Source organism: Loxodonta africana, chromosome 15, assembly GCF_030014295.1.
Source record: "Loxodonta africana isolate mLoxAfr1 chromosome 15, mLoxAfr1.hap2, whole genome shotgun sequence".
In the NCBI taxonomy this organism is placed as follows: domain Eukaryota; kingdom Metazoa; phylum Chordata; class Mammalia; order Proboscidea; family Elephantidae; genus Loxodonta; species Loxodonta africana.
The window spans coordinates 15,512,791-15,539,951 of record NC_087356.1 but is presented as its reverse complement, the minus strand read 5'-3'; the positions used below and the strand labels follow the sequence as shown (position 1 = coordinate 15,539,951).

The 27,161-nt window shown below is 45.2% G+C and overlaps 1 protein-coding gene across 6 annotated transcripts in view; it reads right to left on the bottom strand.

Moving 5' to 3' along the window:
- Nucleotides 1-27,161, bottom strand: part of RASA3 (RAS p21 protein activator 3) — a 268,967-nt gene that overhangs the window by 76,622 nt on the left and 165,184 nt on the right. For all 6 annotated transcript variants that reach the window (XM_064268615.1, XM_064268616.1, XM_010593593.3 and 3 more), the window contains 2 exons: nt 20,424-20,518; nt 7,494-7,570 (listed from right to left, as the gene is read on the bottom strand). In XM_064268615.1, coding sequence (XP_064124685.1) covers nt 7,494-7,570; nt 20,424-20,518 — 172 coding nt within the window. The remainder of the gene's footprint in view (nt 1-7,493; nt 7,571-20,423; nt 20,519-27,161) is intronic.

The window sequence follows — 27,161 nt, the reverse complement described above, 5'->3', positions numbered from 1 at the left end:
TACGATGCTACAGATAAAGTGTCTCCCCTTCTCCTCTAGGTAGGGATGGGGCCCTGCAGCCTGAGGTGGAATACATGCAGTGCACTGAGATTTCCCGAGCATGGATAACGTGCTGGGCCCTGTCCTAAGCGCTGGGGATACAGCAATGAATGAAATGGACCAAGCCGGGGAATGGAGGTGAGCTCTCAGTTAAATACACGATACCATGCCAAGTAGCGCAGAGTACTAGAAAGGACAAAGAGGGTACGGGGATAGAAAAGGGTGGGGTGCCGCTGTTTTAGAGGGAGGAGGCCTCTGAGGAAATGACATTGGGGCAGAAGTCTGAATGCAGGAGGGAGGCAGCGGTCTGGGTATATCCTGAGGAGGAGCATTCCAGACAGAGGGAATGCAAATGCAAAAGGCAGAGGCCGGGGTAGGCTTGACATGTTTGAGAAACCACGGGGGTGGGGGCGGGGGAGCCGCAGGTCTGGAACAGAGTGAACAGGATCAAAGGAGGGCATGGGAAACACCCAGCCCAGCCTAACAAGAAGATGGGGCTCGACACTGCTAGCCCTGACCTCCTACCCTGTACACATGGAGAAGGGGGCAGTCTGTCCACCTGCAGTGTTAACAGAGATGGTGTGCTGCTGATAACGGAGGCTGGAAATCCCGGAAAACTTGATGAGCCAGGCGGTTAACATTTTTTTCTGATATTTAACCACATTTATTTGAGCAGGAGTACTGTCAACAGGAGCCACATTGGCACAGCAGATTTAAGACAGCTCATTTTAGAACAAATGAAGTTCATTTCCTTGCATGAATTTGAACCCACTTAGGAAAACAGTGGTGTTAAACAGAGCCAAGTCATAACAACGCACACTCCATTTAGCAGTTGTCTGCAAGGATTCCAGTAAAACCCCACACAGCCTAAGGCAATCAAGACATCAGAATTTGTTCGAGGAGGGGGGAAAATCCAGGCTGCTAGAGCTCTCTGCTCCAAAGAACCTGCCCGATTTTCCATCCTTATGTTTTCTCTGAAACTAAAGCTCCTTAAAAAGAAACCAAACCAAAAAGAGAGGATGTGTGCACCAGCAGGGCCCCGTGTGTTTCATAACAGAACCCCAAGCCCTTGGGGTCCAATTTAAATCTGACTGCAGCTGGGATTTAACACAGCCAGCAGAGAAACCCTCCTCCACCCAAGACCTGAAAATAGTTGCACGCCCACATTATCGTTGTCATTTGCTGCTAACAGGCCATCCTGGTCTCAGACCTAATGTGTTTCTGGAAACCACAACCCAAAGTAGACTTCAACAAGGTGAAGAGATCCTGGTGGCACAGGCTTTCCATCCTTGTCTGTCAGGAGCAGCTGGCAGATGCCTGCATTCATGCAGGTACCAAAAACCAAACCAAACCCACTGCCGTCGAGTCTGTTCCGACTCATAGTGACCCTATAGGACAGAGCAGAACTGCCCCACAGGGTTTCTAAGGAGCTGCTGGTGGATTCGAACTGCCAATCGTTTGGTTAGCAGCCGTAGCACTTAACCACTACACCACCAGGGTTTCCTGACATACAGGGAGATGATGGATAACTGAAGTGCTTATCAGGCTGGACTCAACCAGAGGGTGACTGACTGCAAAGCAAGGAGAATGGGGGCGATGGGGTAAAGGTCTCCTAGCCCTAACTCACCTCCCTCATGTGGCACAAGCAGGGGCAGAGCACTGAGGGGCTATAGTACAGGCACCCAAGTTCCTTCAAAACCCAAGCATTTCGGGTCAAGAAGAAGGCCCAATGCAGGAGGAAGGGCCCTTCTCTAAGCTCACGCTTTGCTTTTTTTTCTCCCAGAAAGGTAAAAAAAAAAAGCAACAAGTCTCAGTTAACAAGCCACTTCATGCCTCAAAGTTAACAGGGTCTAGTGATAAGGAGAGCCGTGGTGCCGCAGTGGGTAAGCACTTGGCTGCTAACCAAAAGGTCAGCGGTTCAAATCCACGAGCTGCTTCAAGGGGGAAAGATCTGGCAGTCTGTTTCTGCAAAGATTACAGCCTTGGAAACACCAGGGGGCAATTCTGCTCTGTCCTATAGGGTCGCTATGAGTTAGACTTCATGGCAGAAGGTTTCGTTTTTAATTTAGTGCTGAGGAGGCCTGATGGTGCAATGGCTGAAGCACTTGGCTGCTAACTGAAAGGTGGGTGGTTCGAACCCGCAAGTGGCTCTGTGGGAGAAAAGGCCTGGCGATCTGCTCCTGTAAAGATTATAGCCTAGGAACGAAACCTTATGGGGCAGCTCTACTCTGCCCTATAGGGTTGCTATGCGTCAGAATCGACTCGATGGCACACAATAACAATGCTGATAGGAAAACTCAAGAAGAAACAATTTTATTTTATATTGTACTTTAGATGAAGGTTTATAGAACAAATTAGTTTCTCATCAAACAGTACACACATTGTTCCATGACATTGGTTAACAACCCTACAATATGTCAACACTCCCTTCTCAACCCTGGGCTTCCTATTACCAGCTTTCCTGTTATCTCTTGCCTTCCAGTCCCTGCCCCAGGGCTGGTGTGCCCCTTTAGTCTTGTTTTGTTCCATGTGCCTGTTCAATCTTTGGCTGAACGGTGAACCTCAGGAGTGACCTCGTTACTGAGCTGAAAGGGTATCCAGGGGCCATACCCTCAGGGTTTCTCCAGTCTCTGTCAGGGCAGCAAATCTGGGCTTTCTTTTTGAGTTGGAATTTTGTTCTACATTTTTCTCCAGCTCTGTCCAGGACTCTGCTGTGATCCCTGTCAGAGCAGTCAGTGGTGGTAGCCGGGCATCATCTCAGAAACAACTGTGTTTTGATAGTCATCTAAGCCCAGCACAGGATCTAGGGGGAGGAAAGAGTTGGGGAATGAGTGGTATCCTTGTCTGCTGCTCTAGGAACTGGCTGGGGAGTGAAATCCCCTGCCCCTCCCCCACTGCCCCAGGTTATAATTCTGTCATAAACCTATAATATCTCGTTTCATCTGTTTGCACACATGTACATCTTTCCCTACTAAGCTATGAGCTCCTTAAGGTTAGACGCTTGTTCTTCTTTCTCTTTGGATCCCCCGTGCCTGGCACGGGGCATGACACGTAATAGATGCTTCAACCAATGTTTGATGAGTGAGTGAGAAAATTAGCAGGGCAGCCACTGGTCCATTCATGAAATACACATTTAATGACAGTGGCCTCGAGACAGACATGGAAGTGGGCACTAGGACAACTTCAGTGTGTGGGATTTGAATAAACTGACATTCCTAGCTGAGCTAGAAAAGGCTCTTCTGCACTCTGTCTTAGGCCCAACCTCATCCTCTTGCTGCAGAGAGATGAACACCTGGTCTGTGTCTAGGGATAAATAAACTTGACATGCTAAAGTCTCCCAGGGCATGCACTGAGCAGCTACACACACTGAACAACATGTTGTTGTTGTGATCTGCCGATGAGTTAGCCCCCGACTCTTGGGGGTCCCATGCACAACAGAACGCAATGCTGCCTGGTCCTGCACCATCCCCATAACTGGCTGTGGATGAGACTGCTGTGATCCATAGGGTTTTCATTGGCTGGTTTTCAGAAGTAGATTGCCAGGCCTCTTCCCTAGTGCACCTCAGTCTGGAAGCTTCACTGCGCCCTGTTCAGCATCATAACACAAGCAAGGCCCCACGGACAGACAGGCGGTGGCTGCACACAAAGTGCATCTGCCAAGAATCAAACCCTGGTCTCCCACATGGAAGGGGAGAGAGAATTCTACCACAGAACCACTGGTGCCCCATAAGCAGCTACACAAATGACCTTAAATTTCAATTCTTACACAACTATTTGATGTCAACCCGTTGCTGTCAAGGCGATTCCAATTCATAGTGACCCTATAGGACTGAGTAGAACTGCCCCATATGGTTTTCAGGGAGCGCCTGGTGGGTTCGAACTGCTGACCTTTTGGTTAGCAGCCGTAGCTCTCAGCCACTACACCACCAGGGTTTCCATTTGATGTAAGCAGGGCAGATATTTTCACTTCCATTTTACAGATGAAGAAAATAAGGCACAGAGGTAAATCATTTTGGCGAAGTTTACATAGTAAGTGGCAGAATTCAGACTGGCACCCAATGTTTGACTTTAAGTTCATTGTTCTTTTTTTTTTTTTTTCCTTCATGTTACACACAAGCAAAGGAAATGAGTCGTTGTTAGATGCAAAGGCATTGCTGGAAGTCTGGCTGCTAAGCTGCCTTGTGTTGAGGTGGGGGGCTTTCCAGGCTCTTCTTCAGCAGAACTGGAGTTACTCATGAAAAGCAGTTAGGATTTTATGGTTTCCAGACCCACAGTTAAGACATTTCAAGAATCTCTCAGGAATCAAGGGCAGCAAATGCTTCTAAGGTTACAAAACCACCGCTGAAGCAAAGTAACAGGGGCTGGGGCAAAAAGAGAGCCATCGCCAAACGGGATGACCTCTAAAGTGTTGACCTGATGAGCGTCAATCATACGGCATGGCCAGGAATACTGGAAAGCACCATTCTAAGACATGATCTTGGTGGCGTTAAGGCCAACTTTGTCCCTAGGAAGATTCTGAGGATTAGCAGGGTCCCATGTGATTTCATCTGGCTCCTCAAGAGCTGAGTGAAATGAAAAACCTTGAGGCTCCACAAGCCCACGGTTGGAAGTATCTTTGAGACATCTCAATTGTTTGGGGGAATGGGCAGGCGGGCAAAGGTGCTCAAGGCTTGTTGTCGAGATCAGTCCTGTCAATTTTGAAAGACTGTCCTCTTCGTGAGGGCTCCAATGGAGCAGAGGGAAGGACAGGGACCTGCCCAGCCAGGCGGCAGGGCTGACTCATGCTAGAGATGAGACTCCTTCACATCCTGCCTCTGAGCACAGCTAACTCCTTCAGCATTTCCAGGAGAAGATTCCCACGCCTCTGGAAGAGGTAGGACCCCCGCGTGCAGTGCCACAGCATGTATCCCCTACCTTGGCCCACCGCCTATTTCAATCACTTGGAGGCATGTGAAATTGTGCCTACAGAGTAGTAAGTAAGCACCAGTAAGCCCGCACGTATCTTGCTTATTTGGTAATCTGTCCCTGCTGAGAACATAATCTCAAATTCAATGAGAAAAATACTTCACATAGAGGATCATTAGGAAAGGGGGCTAAGGGAGAGGCGTCCATGTTTCTACCTGGGAAAATTTGCCACTACGTTTACAGTAAGGACAATGCTGAGAGGGTTCCTTATTACATTACCCAGTTTCCTTTATGATGAGCTTTCTCAGTGTTACCACATCTCTGGCCATAACATCAGGAATACTATTGTTCCTTCCTGAACAAATGGCTGACTTCTATTGTTGTTGTTAGCTGCCATCCAGTGGGCCCCTGACTCATGGTGACCCAATGCACAACAGAACAAAATGCTGCCCAGTCCTGTACCATCCCCATGATCGACTGGGGATGGACCTTTGTGATCCACAGGGTTTTCATTGGCTGATTGTCAGAAGTAGATCAACAGACCTTTCTTCCCAGTCTGTCTTAGTACGGAAGGTCTGATGAAATCTGTTCAACATCATAGCAACACGCAAGCCTCCACTGACAGACAGGTAGTGGCTGCTCGTGAGGTGCACTGGCTGGGAATCGAACCTGGGTCTCCTGCATGGATGGCAAGAATTCTACCAAAGAGCCACCACTGTCCTTGACTTCTACTGTAGGGACCATGCATGGAGACACCATCAAATCTCCCTTCCTCACATGGGAATGTAGAGCCAGGCCTGGGGACCTTGCTGTTGAAGACACAGGACTCTATGGCCAGCATTTCCTGTATTCCTCTGCATCCCCCCAGCTCTGTTTTATGCTCTGCCTTGCTTTCATTCTTTCTCCCCTACCACTAAGGCACGCTTTCTTCTTGTTAAACACCCTTAAATCCTTTTTCAGCAAAGCTATAAACCTATAAATAAACAAGAAAATAAGCAATGTCTTTCCTCACTGCTCTAGGATCTGAGAGCAAAGCTCAGCCTGAGCACAGCAACTATTTTAAGCTCAAGTATTGTTCAAGAGGAAGGTGCAAAACTCCTTTAACTCATCACCTATGTGTTCACTCAATTCCCAAGTTTTAGATGATGGGGTTCTCAGCATTTCCGTGTTTGCTGTTTCCACAACTCTCCATCTACACATTGTACAGTGAAGCCCTACAGCCTTGAACAGATCAAATTCAATCTTCCAGCCATCAGACGAGTGAGTCAAGATCAAATGGTTGCATGACAGTGCCCTGGGCAGCGGCCTGGGGAGGGGGTGGGAGGGCAGGGTCTTCTTGGGGACAGTAGATAATGGTGTGGGAGGTACCCTCCTCACCCACCTTCCCCCAGGCCCTGTCTGGTGAACCAGAGAGAGTGAAATCTTAATGCTAATGTTACAGTCTTTCCAAGCACTTTCTAAGGGCGTTATTCAATCACAGGAAAGAAAAGCACCCTTGCTGGCCAGGGACATTTAGATGATGAGGTCAGAAAAGAGATTCTCTCCAAAGATCAAGAATGTTGGTGCTTTCAAGTGTGGAGACAGTGAGCCTTCTGGTCTCCTTCTTGTTTGGCCTTCAGGAAGGGGATGGGTGTCGCTCACCAGAGAACTGATTTCTGCAAGTCCTCACTTCCTCTTTCTATCACAGCACGGCAGAGATTCCCACCAACTACTCTAAGACTTGAGCAGTAATGACCTTACCTCTCCAGACCCTGGCATCCCCCGCTGTGGGAAAGGATGGACAAGGACCTTCTGACAGCCGTCCACTTAGAACCCAAAGGATCGGCCGTATAGTAAAAACACACACTGGGCACATGGTTTGGGCATGTGAGAGAGGTGGGGAGACAAACGAGCTCTGCGTTCTGCATATTTAGGGACATAGGCTAGCCAGCAGCATCTTAACCTGGGCATGTGCACTCCAGGAGGCCAAGGCTGGGCTGCACAAGGCCCCTGGGCCCTCTCCACGTGGCTCAGTGGTATACGTGTGCATATGTGCTTTTTCCGAGGAGAGTGTGCATAGCTTTCTTCAGATAATCTAAGGGATCAGAAGCCCCAAAAGGTCAAGTAATATGAAGTTTCAAACTACCTTTAAACACACGTACACACACTCTCTCATTCTCACAAGCATTATGGGCTAGAAACAGCTCTGCATTTAATGTGGGAGACCCAAGTTCCAGTTCCAGCTCTGCCATTTACTGGTCGTCTGACCTAGGGAAAGTCACATCTCTTCTCTGGGCCTCTGTTTCCTCATATGTAATGTGGCACTGAAGAACTCTGGCTACTTGCAAAACTCCGGTACATCACCTCTAAGGACAAGCATTTGGTTTATTGAGGATATTAAGAAAAATGTGCCAGAATCTCTAAAAACGATGTCATCTTGGCAACTCATCAAGTCTGGAAATTCTGATATGTTTGTTTAAAAAAAAAAAAACAGTCATGCTTCCTGGCAGTCAGACGTATGATTCACGAGAAGATTAAACAAACACAACAGAACACTCTGCGCGCCTTACCGTGTAGCGAGTTTATGGCAAACGACGCCGGTGTCTGTGATGACCTCGCTTAGCCTCATCTCCAGGTGGACCTTGCCCTGAAATGACAATGACAAAGTGTGTCATGAAGATGACAGTGCCACACACAGCCCCACTGTTCCCCACCCGGCCACAGGGGTGCGACACTGAGCAGAGCTTCTATCAGGGACTGGAGAGGGGTCTAAGGATAACTGTCACACGAACTGTACACTGCATTTGTATTCCCAAAACATATAATTCTTATCCCTGACCCAAGGAAGCATCCGCTGGCTATTTCCAGTCTTCTCTGAGTCAAATCCCAATGATTCAGTCATGGTGATGAAGTTTTCCTCCAAAAGAATTTAATGCTTCAGAGTCTGTTCAGATTAACAGCTCTGTTGTCTGGCTCTATGTCTGTGCAGTTAGGACATACACGTTCCTGGCTCTATTTGAAGCTGACAGGCTATTGCAGAAGAAAGAGGTCAAAAAGTGTAAAGAAGAGCTACTCGGAAAGGCAGCATCACAAAAATGTGTGCTTACTTGCTTGAAGTTGATCATTTATGTTCCCCCACATGACATGGGGCCTTAGGATGAGATATCCCAAAGTCTCATGGCCTGGGCAGGGCTGAGCAAAGAAGAAAGAGAATTCTCTCCCAAGAACGGGTCTCTGTGCTTCCTATATTTTGATCATCTTCATGTGAGGCCTGGACAACGATGCAAGGGAATCTCAGAGTCCTGTTTTTCATATAGAAAGTTAATGCTCAGAGATGCTTCTAGAAGGAGAAGGGGAAGAAGTAGCTGGAGCACTGGACTCATGTAAAGTCTCCTACATCTATCTATCTATGCCTATTATCTGTATCTATGTTTCCATCTGTGTCTGCGTATGGAGTCTCTGGATGGTACAGATGGTTAACACGCTCAGCTACTAACTGAAAGGCTGGAGGTTCGAGTCCACCCAGAGGCACCTTGGAAGAAAGGCCTGGTGATCTACTTCCGAAAAATCAGCCATTGGAAATCCTATGTAACACAGTTCTACTCTGACACACATGGGGTTGGCATGAGTTGGAGTTGACTTGATGGCAACGGGTGGACCTGTTTATGTACACATGCTGCATGATCATATCAATGTAGAGGAAAGTATGAATGGATACAGAAGGACACATATCAGGTCATTAAAAAACCAACAACCAAACCCACTGCTGTCAAGTCGACCCCACTACCAAGGGTTATATTCCAAGCAGCATCATAAGTGAAAAATGGGAGTAGGGAGCCAAAGAGAAGTAAAACAAAGCCCTGTTCTTTAAAAAAACAAACAATAGTATGTAGGAGATCATATTTATGCATTTATGTAAAAAGTACATATGTATGTTGTACATATATATATGCATGATGTTAAAATTTACATTGTTTTTAATTTTAAGGGTATGTAGGGGGTACTGAAATGAATAATCTCCAAGGTCCTTTCTGACTTAAAAAAACTGTGGAACCTACACCATTAAACATCACCTTGTCTCTGAGGAATCCAGAACGGTGAAACCCAGAAAACGTGTGAATGGAACTTAGAAGCTGAAAAGGCAAGGGACGGGCCTAATTAACTGACTCCCTTAGCACCCCTCCTAAGTCTTAATTACCCTTTCACTTAGCATCTCTGAATTCCTTTAGTCACTACTGTATTTTCCTTGGGCATCTGTGGTGTTTATGGCTCACCAGGTGGGCGTGTTACTCCCCAGGCCACTTAGACATTCCGAGGGGTCATCCTCTTCCCCACCTGCGGCTGAGCTGTACTCTCCAGGAGCACATTCTACAGACGCTCCACATATGAACTCCAGCCCGGCTGAGGGACCACTGGGCTACCTGCCGTGGTGGGCTGGGTCTGCACTAGCACAGGGGTCAGGAGAACTCAGCATTTTCTTCAGCTCTGGCTCTCATTGACCATTCCAGTGGACTGTCCGGATGGCTCATTATTTACAAGCCTGTTCTGGAGCCCACCCCCAACATTAGCCCTGGCTGAGGTGGCTTCCTTTCACCTTTCCTGCCAGCCACAGACCAGAGTTCTAGGCGCATCTGAATGGGAGCCAGGATAAGGTGCTGGCTCTTTCACTGAAAGTCAAGGGTCCAGATTTGGCCTGTATTAAACCATCTGGCACACAACACAAGGCTTCTGGATTCATCTCCCCAACTCGCTCTTCTGGGCAATAATAGGGTTCTTCTGTTTAAGAAAAGGAGAGTTACTACTTGCGGACTGGTTTTCAACTTTACTATCTAAGCCCCAGTTTTGAATAACCAGGGAATCAGATTCATAAAAACGCTCAGTAGCACTTATTAGGAGAAAAAAGAGGGAGCTGGCTTGGATGTTTCCATCACGACAGCTTAAAGGTGAGGAAAGGAGTGGCTAAGAGGGAAACTGTAAGGGTCTGACAGACCCCTCCCAGGAGGTGTCTCCAGGAGGGTAGAAGGTAAGACACAAGGAATGTCTGAGCACTTGAAGCCCAAGGCCATGTTTAGGAATCGGGCCAACCTCAGCCCCTAATGGAAAATGATCTCAAGGAACTGAGAAAATGGCACCACGGCCATAGTTTCTTTTGATGAGAGACACCACCATCCACTTATTCCCAAAATAAAAATGAAACCAGGATTTGGGGCTTCGATACCTTAGGGGTAACGCCTCTCTCTGGTTTCGACCTGGTGCACATCTGTGCATCATGAGAGGCCACAGGGTAGGCGCTGAGAAGACAACCACTGCCCACTCACACCCGTCCCAGCCTCTAATGGGCCAACGTGGCCCTCTAGGTTCCACCCACTCTGGGTGTGTGGTTTAAGCTAAAAACATGGTGCGATAAACATGAGCCCACAAGTTACCCACAAAAGTTCTCCTTACGTAGAGCAAATCCAATCTTCTCCTCTGATGGCGAGAACCCTTTTGATGGGCTCCAGTAATCACTATGCTCAGAAATGAATAGCTGGTTCCGAGATGAGCAGGAACCAAACAGACACCCTGAGCCTTGCTTACATGGTCCAGGCTGAGGCGTGCCCTTACAGGAATTCTATCACGAGATGCTACTAAAAACACAACCCACCACACCCTGCGGTGCTAACCAAAAACGAGAGAGCTTCCTTTGACAGTGGCGGCTGCTGCATAATGAGCAGCAGCCGGGGGCCTTGAAACGGGCCTTCCGTGAGGCTGTGGGAATCAGGGATCTTGACCTTTCTTTGAGCTCTTTAGCAATACAAACGCGAGACAGCCAGCTTCCTCATGGGGCAGAAGATACAGATACAGAGGCCTCTAAGAAGAATCTTGAAGTACAGAGGCATGATCTCGGCCTCACAAGATGTAACAGCAAATCCAATCACAAGTATTCACAGTGTTGACTGCCTGTGTGCAAGGTACCTTCCTAGACTAAAGCACACAGACATGTCAGCCCGTGGCATAATACAGTGGGAAGAGGCCGGGCTCTGGAGCCAGGCAGAGCTGAGCTTGAAGCCTGGCTCAGCCCCTCATCAGCTGTGTGGCAAGGGCAGAGTGCCTGTTCTTTATGGGGCCTGTTTCTGAATCTGTAAGACAGACAGCTGTATCAAGCTTGCTGAGTGGCTGCAAGGATGACATGAGTGATGGAGAGGCAGTAGAGCCCAGTGGCTAGGTATGCGGACTTTAGAACCAGGCCACCTGCATGAAACCTGTGTGGCCGAGGGAAAGCCACTGGATGACACCGACTGTGATGAGTATCTGCAAAATGCTTTGACCAATGTCTGGCACCCAGTAAGTACTACATGAGTGTTTGCTAAGTAAGGAGCTTAGCTTGGAACCTTCCAGGGTAAACCAAAACCAAACTCTTTGCCATTGAGTCTCAATATATGAGACTGCTATTATTCAGGAGGCTGGCATGACCACCTAGCAGTCTTCTTATCAAATGAACAAATAATTCTACTTTCACACAAACCTCCTCTGCACATCTAACCTGGAAGCACACGTTCACCGGGCAAATTTATCAAGCCCCCACTGTGTTCCAGGCACTATAAACCAAAAAACAAAAAAAAATCCATTGCTGTCAAGTCTATTCCAACTCATAGGAACCCAAGAGGACAGGGTAGGACTGCCCCATAGGGAGTGGCTGGTGGGCACTAGAGAAGACAGTAATCGTTCTTAGGTGCTGTCGTTATCCGGTGGGTGGTTTTACAAACAGAAATTTATTATCTCACAGTTCAGGAGGCTAGAAGTCTGAATTCAGGGTGCCAGCTCCAGGGGAAGGCTTTCTCTCTCTATGGCTCTGGAGGAAGGTCTTTATCATCAATCTTCCCCTGGACTAGGAGCTTCTCAGTGCAGGGGCCCCAGGTCCAAAGGACATGCTCCACTCCCGGCTCTTCTTGCTTAGTGGTAATGAGGTCCCTTTCCTCTTTGCTTGCTTCTCTTTTATATCTCAAAAGAGATTGACACAAAATAAAACCTAATCCTGTAGACTGAGTCCTGCCTCATTAACATCATACAGGTTAGGATTTACAACACATAGGATAATCACATCAGATCACAAAATGGAGAACTACACAATACTGGGAATCATGGCTTAGCCAAATTGACACACATTTTGGAGGGGACACAATTCAACACATAACAGGTGCTGTGGAGTCAATTTCAACTCCTAGTGACCCTAATAGTAGTGCACAAAGCAGACATGGTCCCTGCCCTCATACAGCTTACGATCAACTGGGGGCCCTCTGAAGTATAGTGTTTATCCAGGTAATTTCTAGTGAGTACACTTTGTTAGTCTGTAAGTCTAGGTGACTAGGCCTAGTCTTCTTAGCTGCGAATGGTCTTCTGTTTTACCACTCTCCCACCTCTACTGCACTGAGCTCAGGGCTAGGCCCAGGGTAGCAAATCCCTGGGGACCCAATAACTGATGAAGGGTACACAGGAAGGCAGGCGTCGGTGCCATGCTGGCTCTGTGGGTGGGGGAAACAAAATGACTTGGGAAGTTATGCCTAATCATGATAATAAGAACAGTGACAGAGTTTTTTTTTTGTTTTTAATTATTTCCCTTTTATTGCATGCGGGCCATGAGTTTGCATGCATGCTCATTGCCATCGACTTGATTCTGACCCATAGCGTCCCTGTAGGACGGAGAAGAACTGCCCCAGAAGATTTCCAAGGAGAGGCTGGCAGATTCGAACTGCTGACCTTTTGTTTCACAGCCGAGCGCTTTACCACCGTGCCACCAGGGCTCCGGCCATGAGTTTAGAGCTTTACAAATCACTGCATGTAATTCTCCCACAGTCCCATGAAGTTGGCATTGTTATGCTTATGCTAAAGATGAGGACATTGAGGCTTACAGGCACTAGAGAGCTTCCCTTTAAAACCAAACAGAGACGAAAAGCTCATGACAAACAAACCAAGTAATAATTTACCATCACAGATTTGTTTCCTTTAAACAAGTATTTTCCTCACACTTGGGCATTGTTTACCACCATTCTCAAATGCACCGACGGGCCAGTTTAAGATGTGCAATTGCCATTCAGCCAACCTATCTGCGTCTGTATCACTCATTCATTTTTCCTGGGCTGCTGTAAACTTAGAGAAGGTGTCTGTGGTGAGATGAGTAAGAACCCCCCGGAGTTACAAACCGCCAGCAAATTGGCCAACGTCGTCAAATCGCACATGAGTTTTCCTGTTTCCTGTTTTTCCCAAGAAGAGGGGCTAGCCCCTCAACAGGATCAGATCCTGGTAATTGTTAATGTTTCCTCTCTCAGAGTAAATACTTTGTTACCACACTGTCACATATAGTGAGGTAATTTGTGTTGTTTCCATTTTCTGGTAACTGGGGAGAGGGATGGTATGAAACAAAAACAAAATAAAATGAAAAAACTATTCCATTGCTGAGAGAACTCCCCCCCTCCCCGGGAGTTAGCGCTACATAAATCTGTAGTATAGAAATTATCTTTATGTCAGTTCACCTTGGACTACACTCAACAGGCAGCCTCCTTCTCACCCTCACAGTTTACAAAGGTGACCAAATCTGACACTCTGACACCGCCCTCTGCAGTGATGGCAAATGACACTTACCACACCATCTCCCTGCACAAACAACCCAAACCACAACGTGAATGCCCAGGACCGCCCGGATCAAAGAGTCTCACACCCATTTGTTTCCTGGGTAGGGAGGAAGTATGATTTTCAAAAGCACACCCTCTTTTACAGCTGGCTTTTTAACTGCCTCTCTCACAGAGTATTTGACACCAATATGCCTGTCTGTCCTTACAGCTTGCTCAGCTCCATAAATCCCATGCCTCGAAGTAACTAAAAACACTGCACTTGTTTTGATTCCAACAGAAGCCTTCTCTATCTATGTCAAAATCAAAAACTAAACCTGTTGCCGTCCAGTCCATTCCAACACATAGCAACCCTACAGGACAGAGGAGTGCTGCCCCATATGGTTTTCAAGGAGCAGCTGGTGGATTTGAACTGCTAACCTCCTGGTTAGCAGCCACAGCTCGCTGTTGCTCTTAACCACTGCGCCACCAGGACTCCTCTCAGTCATAAACACCGTGTGTCAAAACTGAGGGCCGGAGGAGGTGGCCCAGACTTAGCACACCTCCTGGCACCCAGGCCTCTATGGATGGTCTAGCTTACCTGTGCACATTAATCATTTGCCTGCACAAGATGTATCAAGATTCGGGCCAGTGTTCTTACATTTATATTGGTCTATGGAAAGGAAAAACAGAACAGAGCAAGAAAAAAAAAAAAAGCTGATTTGATGTTTTTTTCAGCCCTAATTTAAGGAGAATAATGATATCAAGAGGGCAGTGGTGGTTTAATGATATCAAGAGGGCAGTGGTGGTTTAGTGGTAGAATTCCCGCTTTCCATGAGGGAAACCTAGGTTTCCCAGCCAATGCATCTCACACACGGCTCCCACCTGTCTGTCGTGGAGGTTTGTGTGTTGCTATGATGCTGAATAAGTTTCAGAGGAGCTTCTAGACTAAGACGGACTAGGAAGAAAGGTCTGGCTACCTACTTCCAAAAGTCAGTTAATGAGAACCCTACTTTTCACAATGGTCTGATCCACGACCAGTCACGGGGGTGGTGCAGGACCAGGTTGCTATGAGTCGAGGGTGAGCTCATAAAAAAAAAAAAAAATTATTTTTCATAATTTTTTTTTTTTTTTTTTTTTTTAGCAGCTAACAAATACAATGCTAGCAAGAAGTTTTAAAAAGGAGCTGGTAGTTCATATATATTTTTGTCAGGGAAGCTGGTCCTGGATGTGTTTTCACCCTGCTGAGAGGGGTGTGTGCAGTGAGAGAAGGCTAGGGCTGGGGAGGCCCTGCCTCCCTGTCAATATGGCCCTAAGCCATCTCTTCACTTTCCTGGGCACCAGCTTCCTGATCTGTAAAACAGGGACCAGTAATACCTGCTCTCATCTCACAGGCTGGCTGTAAGGACCAAGAGAAAGGTGTTTTAGAAGCAGTAAAATGCCCTATTATTGCCTTTATTTCAAGAGGGAATGGTGAGGCACAGAGAAGAGAGACTTGAGACAGAGGAGAATCTGGAATCCACGTCTCTCGGTTTAGTTATTTGACCTTTGTACTCCATTGCAGATAGATAAGAACATCTTAAAGAGAGACCACAAAAGTAAAGGAGAAATTTAAAAAAGACAAAGCAGAAAGTGAATAACAAGGAGGCAAGAGAAAGCTACCTTACCCATGAAGCCCTCCTTACATTCCCATCCTCGAGCCTACCAATTCTTTTAAGTCACTAGAATGATTTAAAAGTTAGATCCTTGAGATATGGACAATGGGTGACACTGTTTGGGGAAAATACTCCGAACAGAATTGTCTGATACACAAAAGAAGGAATTCCCAGATGTTCCAAGGGGAGGCTGGAATTTCTACTCCAATGGCATGACTCTTGAAGGTTGTGACCCCATTGCTACAGGGTATAAAAACACAATGATGGCAGTTACCCAGGTGTGTTTGCTTTGTGATAGTTCATTGAACTGCACATTTACCATTCATGCTTTTTTTCTGAATATATGTTATACTTTGATAGCAAGTTTATTAAAACAAAACAAAGCACTCAAACAAAACTCAATAGCCTGCTGGGCTTCCTTGGAGGAGATGCGGGATGTCACAAGGCAGTCCTTTTGGTGACTGAATGGCCAAGCACAGTGCCTGGCACACAACAGCCTGCTTCCACTTATTCTCATGTTACCAACAAGTATCAAGGAAGCAAGAGATATGACTATTTTTTTTAATAAAGTGATTTATTAAAGATCTTAAAAAAAACCAATTCCAGAAGGAAGCAAGAAACTTTTTAGATGGTCTTTCACCGCCCACCCACCCCTTCTGTGATTTAATGGTCTCATACTGGCCCTGGTTTTATGACACTTCCTTTCCTGACACAGGCCTTTTTACTGTGAATTATACGGCAGATGGATTCAAGAAACCATACGCTGTCCCCGGTCCTTCTAAAAAAAAAGGTAAATGTGACATTTCAAAAGAAAGTGATAGCTGCAGAGAAAGGATTATCACTGCAATGTTAAAGGTTGGTTTGCATCTAATGGAGGGCACCACAGCCTCTTTGTAAATGGTCACTTCACGAGAGGGTGATTTGAAAAATTAAATAACATAAATAAGGCACTTAGCACAGTGCCGAGAACTTGGCTAGTGATCACAGACACAAACTCCTTTCCTCTCTCTTTACAGTAATAAAGAGATGTATAGTAATAAAGATAAGAAAGAAATGTAATAGCTTACATTTGCCTTTCACAGTTTACAAACTCCCAGACAACTGGCACAGCAAGGGTCAGTATTCTTATTTTATAAGTGATAAAAGCAGGCTCGGAGAGGATATAAGACTGGTCTCCTGGCTCGTGAGGCACCTCATGGCATCAATTATAAAATACTCCAATGACGCAGCATAAGATCACAACATGCCATTCATATTTATAAGTCTTGGAGTCACAGAATGGTGCTGTATCTTGACTGTGGTGGTGGTCACAAAAATCCACACATGTGATAGAAGTGCAGAGAACTAAATACACACACACGTACACAACTATTTCTGGGAGACTGGTGAAATCTGAATAAGATCTGTGGGTTGTACGAATGTCAGTCTGCTGGCTGTGATCTTGCACTATAGTTAAGATGTCACCACTGGGGGAAGGTGGGTGAAGAAAACACAGGACCTTTCTGTACACTGTATTTAATCTTCGGAGCCCTGGTGGCACAGTGGTTAAGAGGTTGGCTGCTAAGCAAAGGTTGGCAGTTCAAATTCACCAGTCACTCCTTGGAAACCCAATGGGGCAGTTCTACTCTGTCCTATAGGGTTGCTAGGAGTTGGAATTGACTCAACAGCAATGGGTATATTTAATCTTCAAGTAGGAAAATGCACAAATTTGCTAATTATTATTCCCTGTGTACTATGTAAGGAGCCTTGGTGGTGCACTGGTTAAGCTCTTAGCTGCTAACTGAAAGGTCAAACCCACCAGCTGTTCCACCAGAGAAAGATGTGGCAGTCTGCTTCCTTGGAAACCCTATGGGGCAGTTCTACTCTGTCCTGTAGGGTCACTAAGAGTCAGAATCAAGTCAATGGCAATGGGTTTGGTTTGTGTGTGTATGTGTGTGTACTATGTACTGCAGGTAGTTATACTAGCATTGCAGCTTCTTGTGAAGCTATAACCATTTTTAAATAAGAAGTTAAATTTAAAACAAGAAGAGCAAAGAGGGGAAAAAGCTACCCTTGCCAATAAAATTGGACTTAAATCTGGAGGGGGATAAAAAAAAAAGTGCAAAGAAAATTATAAAGACTACATCAGCAGAATGCTTACAGACACTATTGTGATTATACCATAAGACTGTGTTATTTTAGAATAAAAGTGATAGAGAAAATCACCAAAATAAAAACCAGGACTGAGTAGCATTCTAAAGAACAGTTTCTGGTATAAAGCATCTTTATCACACATCACTTGTAAATACAGATTTGTAAGATTTATATAGGATCTCTAAGCCACCTGAAGCACACAAGTAAAATGGCATTACATTCCTGAGGTTAATAGTCATCTCTATTGTTAGCACTGTGTTCTACTTTGAATACAGTTATTAGTTCTGCCAGTGATGATAACGTCTTTCAATTTGCTCAAGCACAAGAGGACCCCTCAGTCGAGGTTTCCATAGAAAGCAATTACTTAAAAAAAAAAAAATTTTTTTTTTTTTTAATTACTTGAGTGTAAAGCATAATTACAATATCTCCTTTGAGGAGGCAGAGTGGCCATTCACTCAGTCTCGCATCTTGGCAAAATTTTTGTAGAGGACCTTAACCTGTCTCTCTGGCTAGGTTCTTTGTCAAAGGTCATAGATTTACCCTTAGCTGGGTTCAAGGATCTGTGCAGTCCATGCTCTCAGCAAAGACTATACCTTGAACCGTCTGCTCTTCAGCCCTTAGTAAAAGGTTGGTTGTAAGGATAAGTGCTCATGGAGGATTGTCAACAATGCAAGGCCATCTGGCCCTCTAATCTAAAACTGCCCTGGACTGAAGATAATGGTGGACTTGGGTTCGTGGATCTGAGCATTGCCCCATTAGACCCATGGAACTGCTTCTGCTGAAGTCTCATGGCATCAGTGTGTGCTGAGCCATGCTGTAAGACAAGGCCTGGACAAACTTCTTAAAACTAGAAAACCCGAGCCCGTCACCATCGAGTTGATTTCGACTCACGGGTACCCCATGTGTTACAAAGTAGAACTGCCCCATAGGGTCTTCTCGGTTGTAATCTTTACAGAAACAGATCAATAGGCCGTGGGTGGGTTCCGACCACCAACCTTTCAGGTAGTAGTAAACCACAAATCATTTGTGCCATCCGGGAACCTTTTGGGCAAAGTCCTGGCAAGGTACCTATTTCAGGGATTTTGTCCACAATATCATCCACTAACTATAAAAATAACATTTATTATTTTTTTTTTATGATATGTTGGGAGACCTGGTGGTGCAGTGGTTAAGAGCTTGGCTGCTAACCAAAAGGTGAGCAGTTACAATCCACCAGCCACTCCTTGGAAACTGTATAGGGCAGTTCTACTCTGTCCTACAGGATCACTGAGTCAGAAACAACTCAATGGCAATGGGTTTTGCTTTTTGGTTTATGATATGTTATCAGCACTTGTCTGTTGGTTTGTCATACTGTGGCGGCCTGGGTGTTACTATGATGCTGGAAGTGATGCCAACAGTATTTCAAATACCAGCAGGGTCACCCAGGGTGGACAGGTTACAATAGAGCTTCCAGACTAAGACAGATAAGGAAAAAAGGCGTAGTGAACCAGTTCCAAAAATTAGCCAATGAAAGGTTCATGGATCACCACAGAACACTGTCCTACTGGATTGCTCTGGACACATCTAAAATGCGATAAATTACTAGAGGAAGACACCATGTTTGGTGAATGAGAGGGCCAGTGAAGGCAAGAGAGACCCTTGGTGAGATGAACTGGTGCAGGGGCCACAACAACGGCCTCAAACTTGCTAGGGATCAAAAGGGTGACATAGGATGGGGCAACATTTCATTCTGTTGTACATAAGGTCACCATGAGTCACAGTCTATCTGACAGCAGTTATCTGTCTGTCTGTCTATCTAACTACCTATTTACCTACCTATCTAGCGTGTGTTAGGCACTCTAGAGCTACACCTAAGTTATCCCAAGCACTCTTTACAAAATCCCCATTTACAGTTGAGTAAACAGGATTGGAGAGTACAACTGCCCCAGTGTCATTTCACTAGTAAATGAAAGAACTGGGATTTGATTCAGATCTGTTGGTGCCAAATACCCTGCTCTTAGCCATAAACCTCACAGTCACATCCTTGGCTTCTTTCTAAGGAGCTACAGATGAAAATTCTTTTGCATCTCACTATCAGGACCTCTGTAATTTTTGGTCATGGGGAGTCCTTCTGTAATTATTCCATTACAGACCTGGGCTCAGGGTGAATCCCACTGGTGTGGGTTAAGGATAGGCTTTATCAGGGAAACGCACAAGCTAGGGGCAACAAGAAAAGAGAAGACACAGGCCCTCTCTCCTGGAGTGTTCTGTGGGACACTCAACATGGGTCTGTGTTCAGGGGAGTAACTCCGCCTCCCACTGCTCTCCCTGTTTGTGGGCAAGTCCAAAAGCAACCTCGGCAGTGAAGGGGAACGCAACGCAGCCTTCCCAATGCCCAGCACTGTGGATTTGTGTACCAGCTGCTTACAGGAGGGGTCTTGCAAGGCCGGCTACCCAGAACCTGGAGACCTCAGGGCCTGTGGAAGCTACGGAATCCCCTGCTAGAGGGAGAAATCCCTAGTCCTGTGGGAAGCTGAGCTAGGGGAAAGGGTGGCTTGTAGAGGGAAGCTCCTTCCACTGGACAAAGTGGGGGGAAATCAGTCCCAATTAGTACATTGTCCAGGCAAGCCGGGGCGAGTCCCCAAGGATGTTTTCAGACTAGTCCATTCTTTGTTTAGACTGGCCAATTCCTACAGCTCTAAATCTCTTTGCTTTGAATGCCAGGAAGCCTAGCAACAAATTCGCAGCTCACCTCTAGCAAATACACGGTATCTGTGTACTAATTCTACCCCAGAGCTTTACATTTTTTTCCTTACCCATATTTTCTCTTTACCTCCAATTATCTGTCATTATCCTTTCTCATTTTATGTATTTTAAAGCTGAGTCTATCAGGCATAATAAAGGGAGCCAGTAACTAAAGGAACAAACAAAACTAATGAGCTTATGTTTTGTTTTTAAGTGTAAACAGGAGAATACCAAATTTGCTAAACATTATTCCTTGTTAAGGCTGAAAAAAAAAAAACCAAAATGTGTAACTATTTCTTCAACCACAAACTGAGTCTATGTTCCATTCCCAGAGACCTCCGATGTTTTCCAAAGGCTTTTGTTGCTGTGCTCTGGCGCTGATGGCTGGCAGAGGGGGTCTCACCTGCACTTCTGAGTCAGCGTCGACATGCTGCAGCTGGAACCAGGTGTCTCTGTTATGGTACTTCTGCAAGTCTTCCTTCTGAATGGCCACTTTCCCTAAACACACAATGCAGAGGAAAAGCACTTCAGGAGAGCGAATGAATCCACCAGACCCTCATATGTTTTTATAAACAGAAAAAGTCCTTCCATTTTATCACTGCCCGTTATTTCAAACAGCATAATTCAAAACAGATGCATCAGGTAAATTGAGAGCCCTACGTCATCTTCCTTCCAGTAAGATAAAGATATGCAACGTTTGATGTTAAAGGTATGAGCACCACACCCCATTAACAAAGCACATTTCACACATGACTTTAACTGGTGGTCAGTTGACCCACTCGTCCTCAGGACAGGAGGCGTGCCGTCTGCACGCTGGGAGTGGACAGAGCTTGTCTTTTATATCTGGCAGAAAGCATTTTCACTGCACACTATCTAACGTGGTTGTAACTGTTCAGTGAGAGGTGGTGGGCACTAGCCTCATCTTACAGATAAGAAAATGGCTCTGCCAGGCGGTTGCACAGCAAACTGTTTACAGCTGGGGAGACAGTGAAGTACAATGGTTATGGGAATAAGCTGTGAAGGCAGATGGCCTGGGTTGCTTCACCAATCTCCACTTAGCAGTTGTGAGACCTGGGCACCTCATGTTATTTTGTGCCTCCATACCCTTACTGCAAAATGAGGACAAGAGCCAAAAAAACAAACCTACTGCTGTCAAGTCAATTCTGACTCATAGTGACCCCATAGGACAGAGCAGAACTGCTGCACAGGGTTTTCAAGGCTGTAAATCTTTAAAGGAGCAGACTGCCATATCTTTTTCTGACTGATCGGCTGGTGAGTTCAAACCACTGACCTTTGCTTCTGTAAAGATTACAGCCTTGGACTGGACTATAAGATAGATAATGATACTGGTGAGGAGTGAGATTCTTGGCTCAAGTAGACACATGAGACTATATGGGCAGCTCCTGTCTGGAAGGGAGGTGAGAAGGCAGAGGGGGACAGAGGCTGGCTGAATGGACACGGGGAATACAGAGTGGGGAGAAGGAGTGTGCTGTCTCATTAGGGGGAGAGCAGCTAGGAGTACATAGCAAAGTGTGTATGAATTTTTATATGAGAGACTGACTTGATTTGTAAACTTTCACTTAAAGCACAGTAAAAAAAGATTACAACCTTGGAAACCCTATGGGGCAGTTCTACTCTGTCCTATAGGGTTGCTATGAGTCTGACTCTACTTGACAGCAAGGGGTTTGGTTTTGGGGTTTTTATATATGTATGTGTATATACACACATACATATGTTGTTAGCTGCCATTGAGTCCACAATGATTCATGGCGACCCCATGCACAAGAGAACAAAATGCTGCCTGGTTCTGCACCATCCCCACAATTGGCTGTGAATTGGATCATTGTGACCCATAGGGTTTTCACTGGCTGGTTTTTTGGAAGTAGATAGCCAGGCCTTTCTTCCTAGTCTGAGTCTGAAAGCTCCACTGAAACCTGTTAAGCATCATAGCAACCCACAAGCCTCCACTGACAGATGGGTGGAGGCTCCGTTTGAGGTGCATTGGCTGGGAATGACACCTAGGTTTCCCGCATGGAAGGTGAGAATTCTACCACTGAACCACCAATGCCCCCATGTATGTGTGTGTGTGTGGATGGGGGAGTATATATACATATGTATATGTGTGTGTGTGTATGGATATATACATACAGACACACATGTGCTTACAGAAACATATACATTGAAACCTGTGAGAGCCGGAACTCAACTAGACTGCCTTGTTTTTCCAGGTCTCGAAAGTTTTCCACCTTTGACAGGGTGATTACCACTTTTCTGTCACTCTCTATTAAGAATCCTACCTCATAAACATCTAGTAAGTTCTCCTTCTCCGACAGGTTCCCACCTTACGCAAGTTCTGGCTTTTGCAGGTTTTACTGTACATACGTACACACACACACACACAGCTCATAGAGTGTATGTGTGTGTATCAGAACAGCACTTGGTAGTTAATAGTTACGATGCATACTGAGAATGTAGCAGGAACAAACCGTGGACTTCATACCGCAGTATGTGTGTCCAGTCTTTAAATAAGTGCTTTTCCAAGGATGACCAGGGGCTACCTGTGTCAGAAACATCTGGGGAGTTTCTTAAAATGCAAACTTCTGGGCCCCATTCCAGATGGAGGAAGACAGACTCTCCGCTGCAGGGCCTAAGAGTCTGCATATTGACAAGTTTCCCTGGAGACCGTGATGTGACGTGCCCTAAGGTATGAGGACCTCTGCTCTACATAGTTTTGTGTTCCTTATACAAGTTTGGGAAACCCTGGTGGCGTAGTGGTTAAGTGCTACGGCTGCTAACCAAAGGATCGGCAGTTCGAATCTACCAGGTGCTCCTTGGGAACTCTATGGGGCAGTTCTACTCTGTCCTCTAGGGTCACTATGAGTCGGAATTGACTCGATGGCACCAGGTTTGGTTTTTTGGTTTGGTATACAAGTTTGGTGCTCTGAAGCTAGAATTTCAGTGAAAATATACATACATATGTTTGCATAATATATATTTACCTATTATATATACATAGCATTTCAGCATTTGAATATACACATATAAGCATTACATACCTATTTATACATTCACCTTGCTCTAAAAAATATTTGAGGTAGTTAAGTAAATACATATACACCCCAGCGTGGGAAAGACAGATGGGTAGGAAGAGAGCCTTTATCATGCACCAGGCACAGAGCTTTCCTCCTGCCCCCCACTCTGACTAACAGCATTGCTTTCATTCATTCTAGCGCTTTCTAAGCATTTTGGATCGTGCTATCCATCAGATAAAAATATTTAAGTACCCTCTGGCAATATATGCACACACACGCACACACTTACATACATTATAGAACATACACAAAAGTAGGGATGATAAAGGATAACATGAAAGTCAGTATTTTTAAAAGTTAGAATGTTTTCCTTTTGCACCCCCAGGATAACCCACTGCCATGGAGTTGATTCTGACTCATAGTGACCCTGTAGGAGAGAGTAAAACAGCTCCATAGAATATATACACCCAAATTTAGAAATCATGGTCCAATTAGCAAAGCAAGAAATCCTGGTTCCTTTGTCTTCCTTTCCTTCACTCCTAATATCCACCAGCTGCCAGATTCTGACAATTTGACTCCTTCTGAACATCTTTTGGCGTCTAGATTCTTCCCATCCTGCGCTCTAGGTTCAGCGAGTGACCCTCCTGGAATACGTCTGTAGCCTCCTAACAGGCCAGTCTCTCTTTACCCCATAACCACCGCCCCCCCAACCAGTTTTCTCCTCAAAGGAAGATCTTCTTATGATGCCCTTATAGGCTCCCCATCTAAACAGAAGAAAAGTTCCAACCCCCAAACCCGGCATTCAGTAGCCTCACAATTTGTCCCGATCCTCTTCCCAACCTATTTCATAATTTCTGGAACATCCTACATGCCAAATTCCCTTACATACTTCAATTTCAATTCGACCTACAATAATCTGGCGGGGGGTGGAGAGTAATTGGTTCCATTATACACATTTCACAGATGAGGAAGCTGAGTCTGAGCAGTGAAGATATATATCCATGTTACCTAATTAATTAATGACGGGAGTGCAACCCTAGTCTACGGACTCCGAGGCCTGTTTATAATCACTATGGCATTTTGCTTTCCTGACTTTCTTCCTGTTATTTTTTTCTTCTTTAAACATCGTCACCCTGTGAGGTCTCCTGTGACATCACCTTTTCTTAGGGGCTCCCATAGGATCTGTGGTGGCCCAGACCCCATTCTGCTACAAAAGGCTCACAATGAGGCCCAGCTGGTGCCCTGCACCATTTCATTCCTCGACTCCAAGATTTAGGGAAAAGAAGTGGACATTCTGCTTTTTTGGTGTTCGTAATCTTGTTCTGGGAACACAGGCCAGCCTTGAGAGGGACCCAATCTTTTCTCTGGTCTCCAGTCACAGTAAAGCAGCCAGCCAGGCTAGTGTCTGTGAATTACACATGACATCGTGTAACTACAGGGGCATGGATGGGAAGTTATCAAAGGCAAAAACAAATTAAAAAAAAAAAAAAACAACTGTACTAGTTGCAAAAGGAATGAGAAGGTCTAGAAGCATTGTGCCATTCACTGAATGTTATGGATTGAATTAAAAAAAAAAAAACAAAAAAACCCTGTTGTCGTCGAGTCAATTCCAAACCAGCTACCCTATAGGACAGAGCAGAACTGCCCCATAGGGTTTCCAGGAAGCAGCTGGTGGATTCGAACTGCCGACATTTTGGTTAGCAGCCAAGCTCTTAAGTACTGTGCCACCAGGGATCCATGGATTGAATTGTGTTCCCCCAAAATACGTGTTGTACATTCTAACCTCTATTTCCTTCTGGTTCTCATCCCTTTCGGGAATAGGTTGTCTTTGTCATGTTAATGAGATAGGATTAGTGTAGGGTGTATTTTGAGTCAGTATCTTTTGAGATATAAAAGACATTAAATGCAAGCTAGCAAGTAGAGATGGGGGAAGAGAGATGCCAAGATACATGGAGATCTCCAAGGAACCAGGAAAAAGTTGAAAAGATAAGGGCCTTCCCCCAGAGCCAGCACGCTGAATTCAGACTTCTTGCCTTCTAAACTGTGTGGAAATAAATTTGTTTGTTAAAGCCATCCATCCACTTGTGGTATTTCTGTTATAGCAGAACTAGATAACTAAGACACTAGGTAATTGCTGGTGAATGTATTTATATCATTTTCATATTCCCAACAGTAAGGTAACTGTGCCTCTTTTTTCTCTTTTTCACTCCATAAAGCAACCTTAGAAAATACCCTGGAATAATTTTCTTTGCCAGGAAGCTCATCAGTTCAAGTCAGTTAAGTCCATTCTGCCAGTACTTCTGTCTACGTGCGAAGTGGAGGCAACACACTGAGCACTCCAAGGGTTAATGCAATAAGCTACTTCGACCTAATTGGCTTAGCCAACAAGTGCTTTGCTGTCACTATGCAGAACCATCTGGAACAAAAACCTGCACAGCTATAGTTTATTGCATAATACATCAAAGCCATTAAGAGCAGTCAAAATTGGCAGGTAGGGAAAGCCGGAAAGGAAGATTGCAGAAAGCAAGAGAAACAGATGCAGAGAATGTGCTCAGAGGTGCACAGGTTGGGAAAAGAACTATACTTTCAGTTTTTAACCTCTACAGAAATTCAGAGACTCAAATTACACGTTGCATAGGATTTCCTCACAGCCAGCATAAAATTACCAGGCTATAATGACATCCTTCAGGACTCAGTCTTGTAATTCCTTCCTCTGCCTTTGTCCACAGGCTGCATAAGAGCTGATCGGCTGCGTGTCCTGGGTCTCCTGGCCTCTCCCGTTCCCCTGCAACATGCCCTTGGTTTTGACATTCCATCTGATTTCTGTACTACTTGGTTTCATAACCTTTGACCAATTTCCAGGCACACATCTGTCACCATGCAGAATGATACACCAGAAACAAGATCGCTACTCTTCTTTCTCTTCTCTCTGCCAGCTGTGGCCTGGCTCTTGCAAAACTTTGTCCCCCACCCCCATGCTGATGGGAATAGGATTTTTGTGTCTCACAGGAATAAAACCACATAAAACAAAAAAAATTCCTTCAAACTGAATTGAGCAATATATTTGAGTGAAAAGGGATAAAGAAATCTCAGACCCCATGATCAGTTCAGCTGGATAGTAAGATTACCCTTAAAGTGTTAATTATTTAACTGCAATGTTGTTGCTTCTTCACATTTTTATGAGCTAAAATTGGGATAGCGAGGCACCACATATTTAATGCTTCAATGAGTCCTATGGAAACCCTGGTGGGGTAGTGGTTAAGTGCTGAGGCTGCTAACCAAAAGGTCAGCAGTTCGAATCCACCAGGCACTCCTTGGAAACTCTATGGGGCAGTTCTACTCTGTCCTGTAGGGTTGCTATGAGTCAGAATGAACTCAACAGTAACCAGTATAAACTGGTATGAGTCCTATGGAGTCCTATGGCACAGCGGTTATAAGCTTGGCTGCTAAACAAAAGGTTGGCAGTTCAAAACCACCAGGTGCTCCTGTCTTTATAGGGTTGCTATGAATTGGAATTGACTCGATGGCAGTGGGTTTTATAACCTATACACCATTACTGGTCTTTTAGAAGCATTTAAGTAGGTAATACAGGAACATAGTACAAAATTCAAAACATTCAAAAGGATATAAAATATAAAAAAATAGCTAAGAAAAAACTTCTTTCTCTCCCTGTCTGCTAGCGATCTAATTTCCCTTCTCAGGGGTAACCTTTGTTACCAGTTTCTACTTTGTCCTTTTAGAAACTGACTAACCACATTCAATAATATATGAAATGTGTAGTTTTCTTTAAACACATACATTAGTGTTTCTAAAGGCTGCTCTGAGACAATACCTGACAATAACTGAACAACAAACCATGAACTACACCATGGAATCAGCTTGACTGCAATGGGTTTTAGTTTCTGGTATTCGTTAGGGAGGCTTGGTGGCACAGTGGTTTGCTGCTATCCAAAAGGTCAGCAGTTCAAATCAACCAGCTATTCCTCAGAAACCCTATAGGACGGCTCTACACTGGGTCCACTCAGGAAACAGAAGCATGACAGGTAGTTCAATACATGGCATTTAATATGAGGAAACAGTTAGAACAGCTAAGAAGTGTTAGAAGAGCT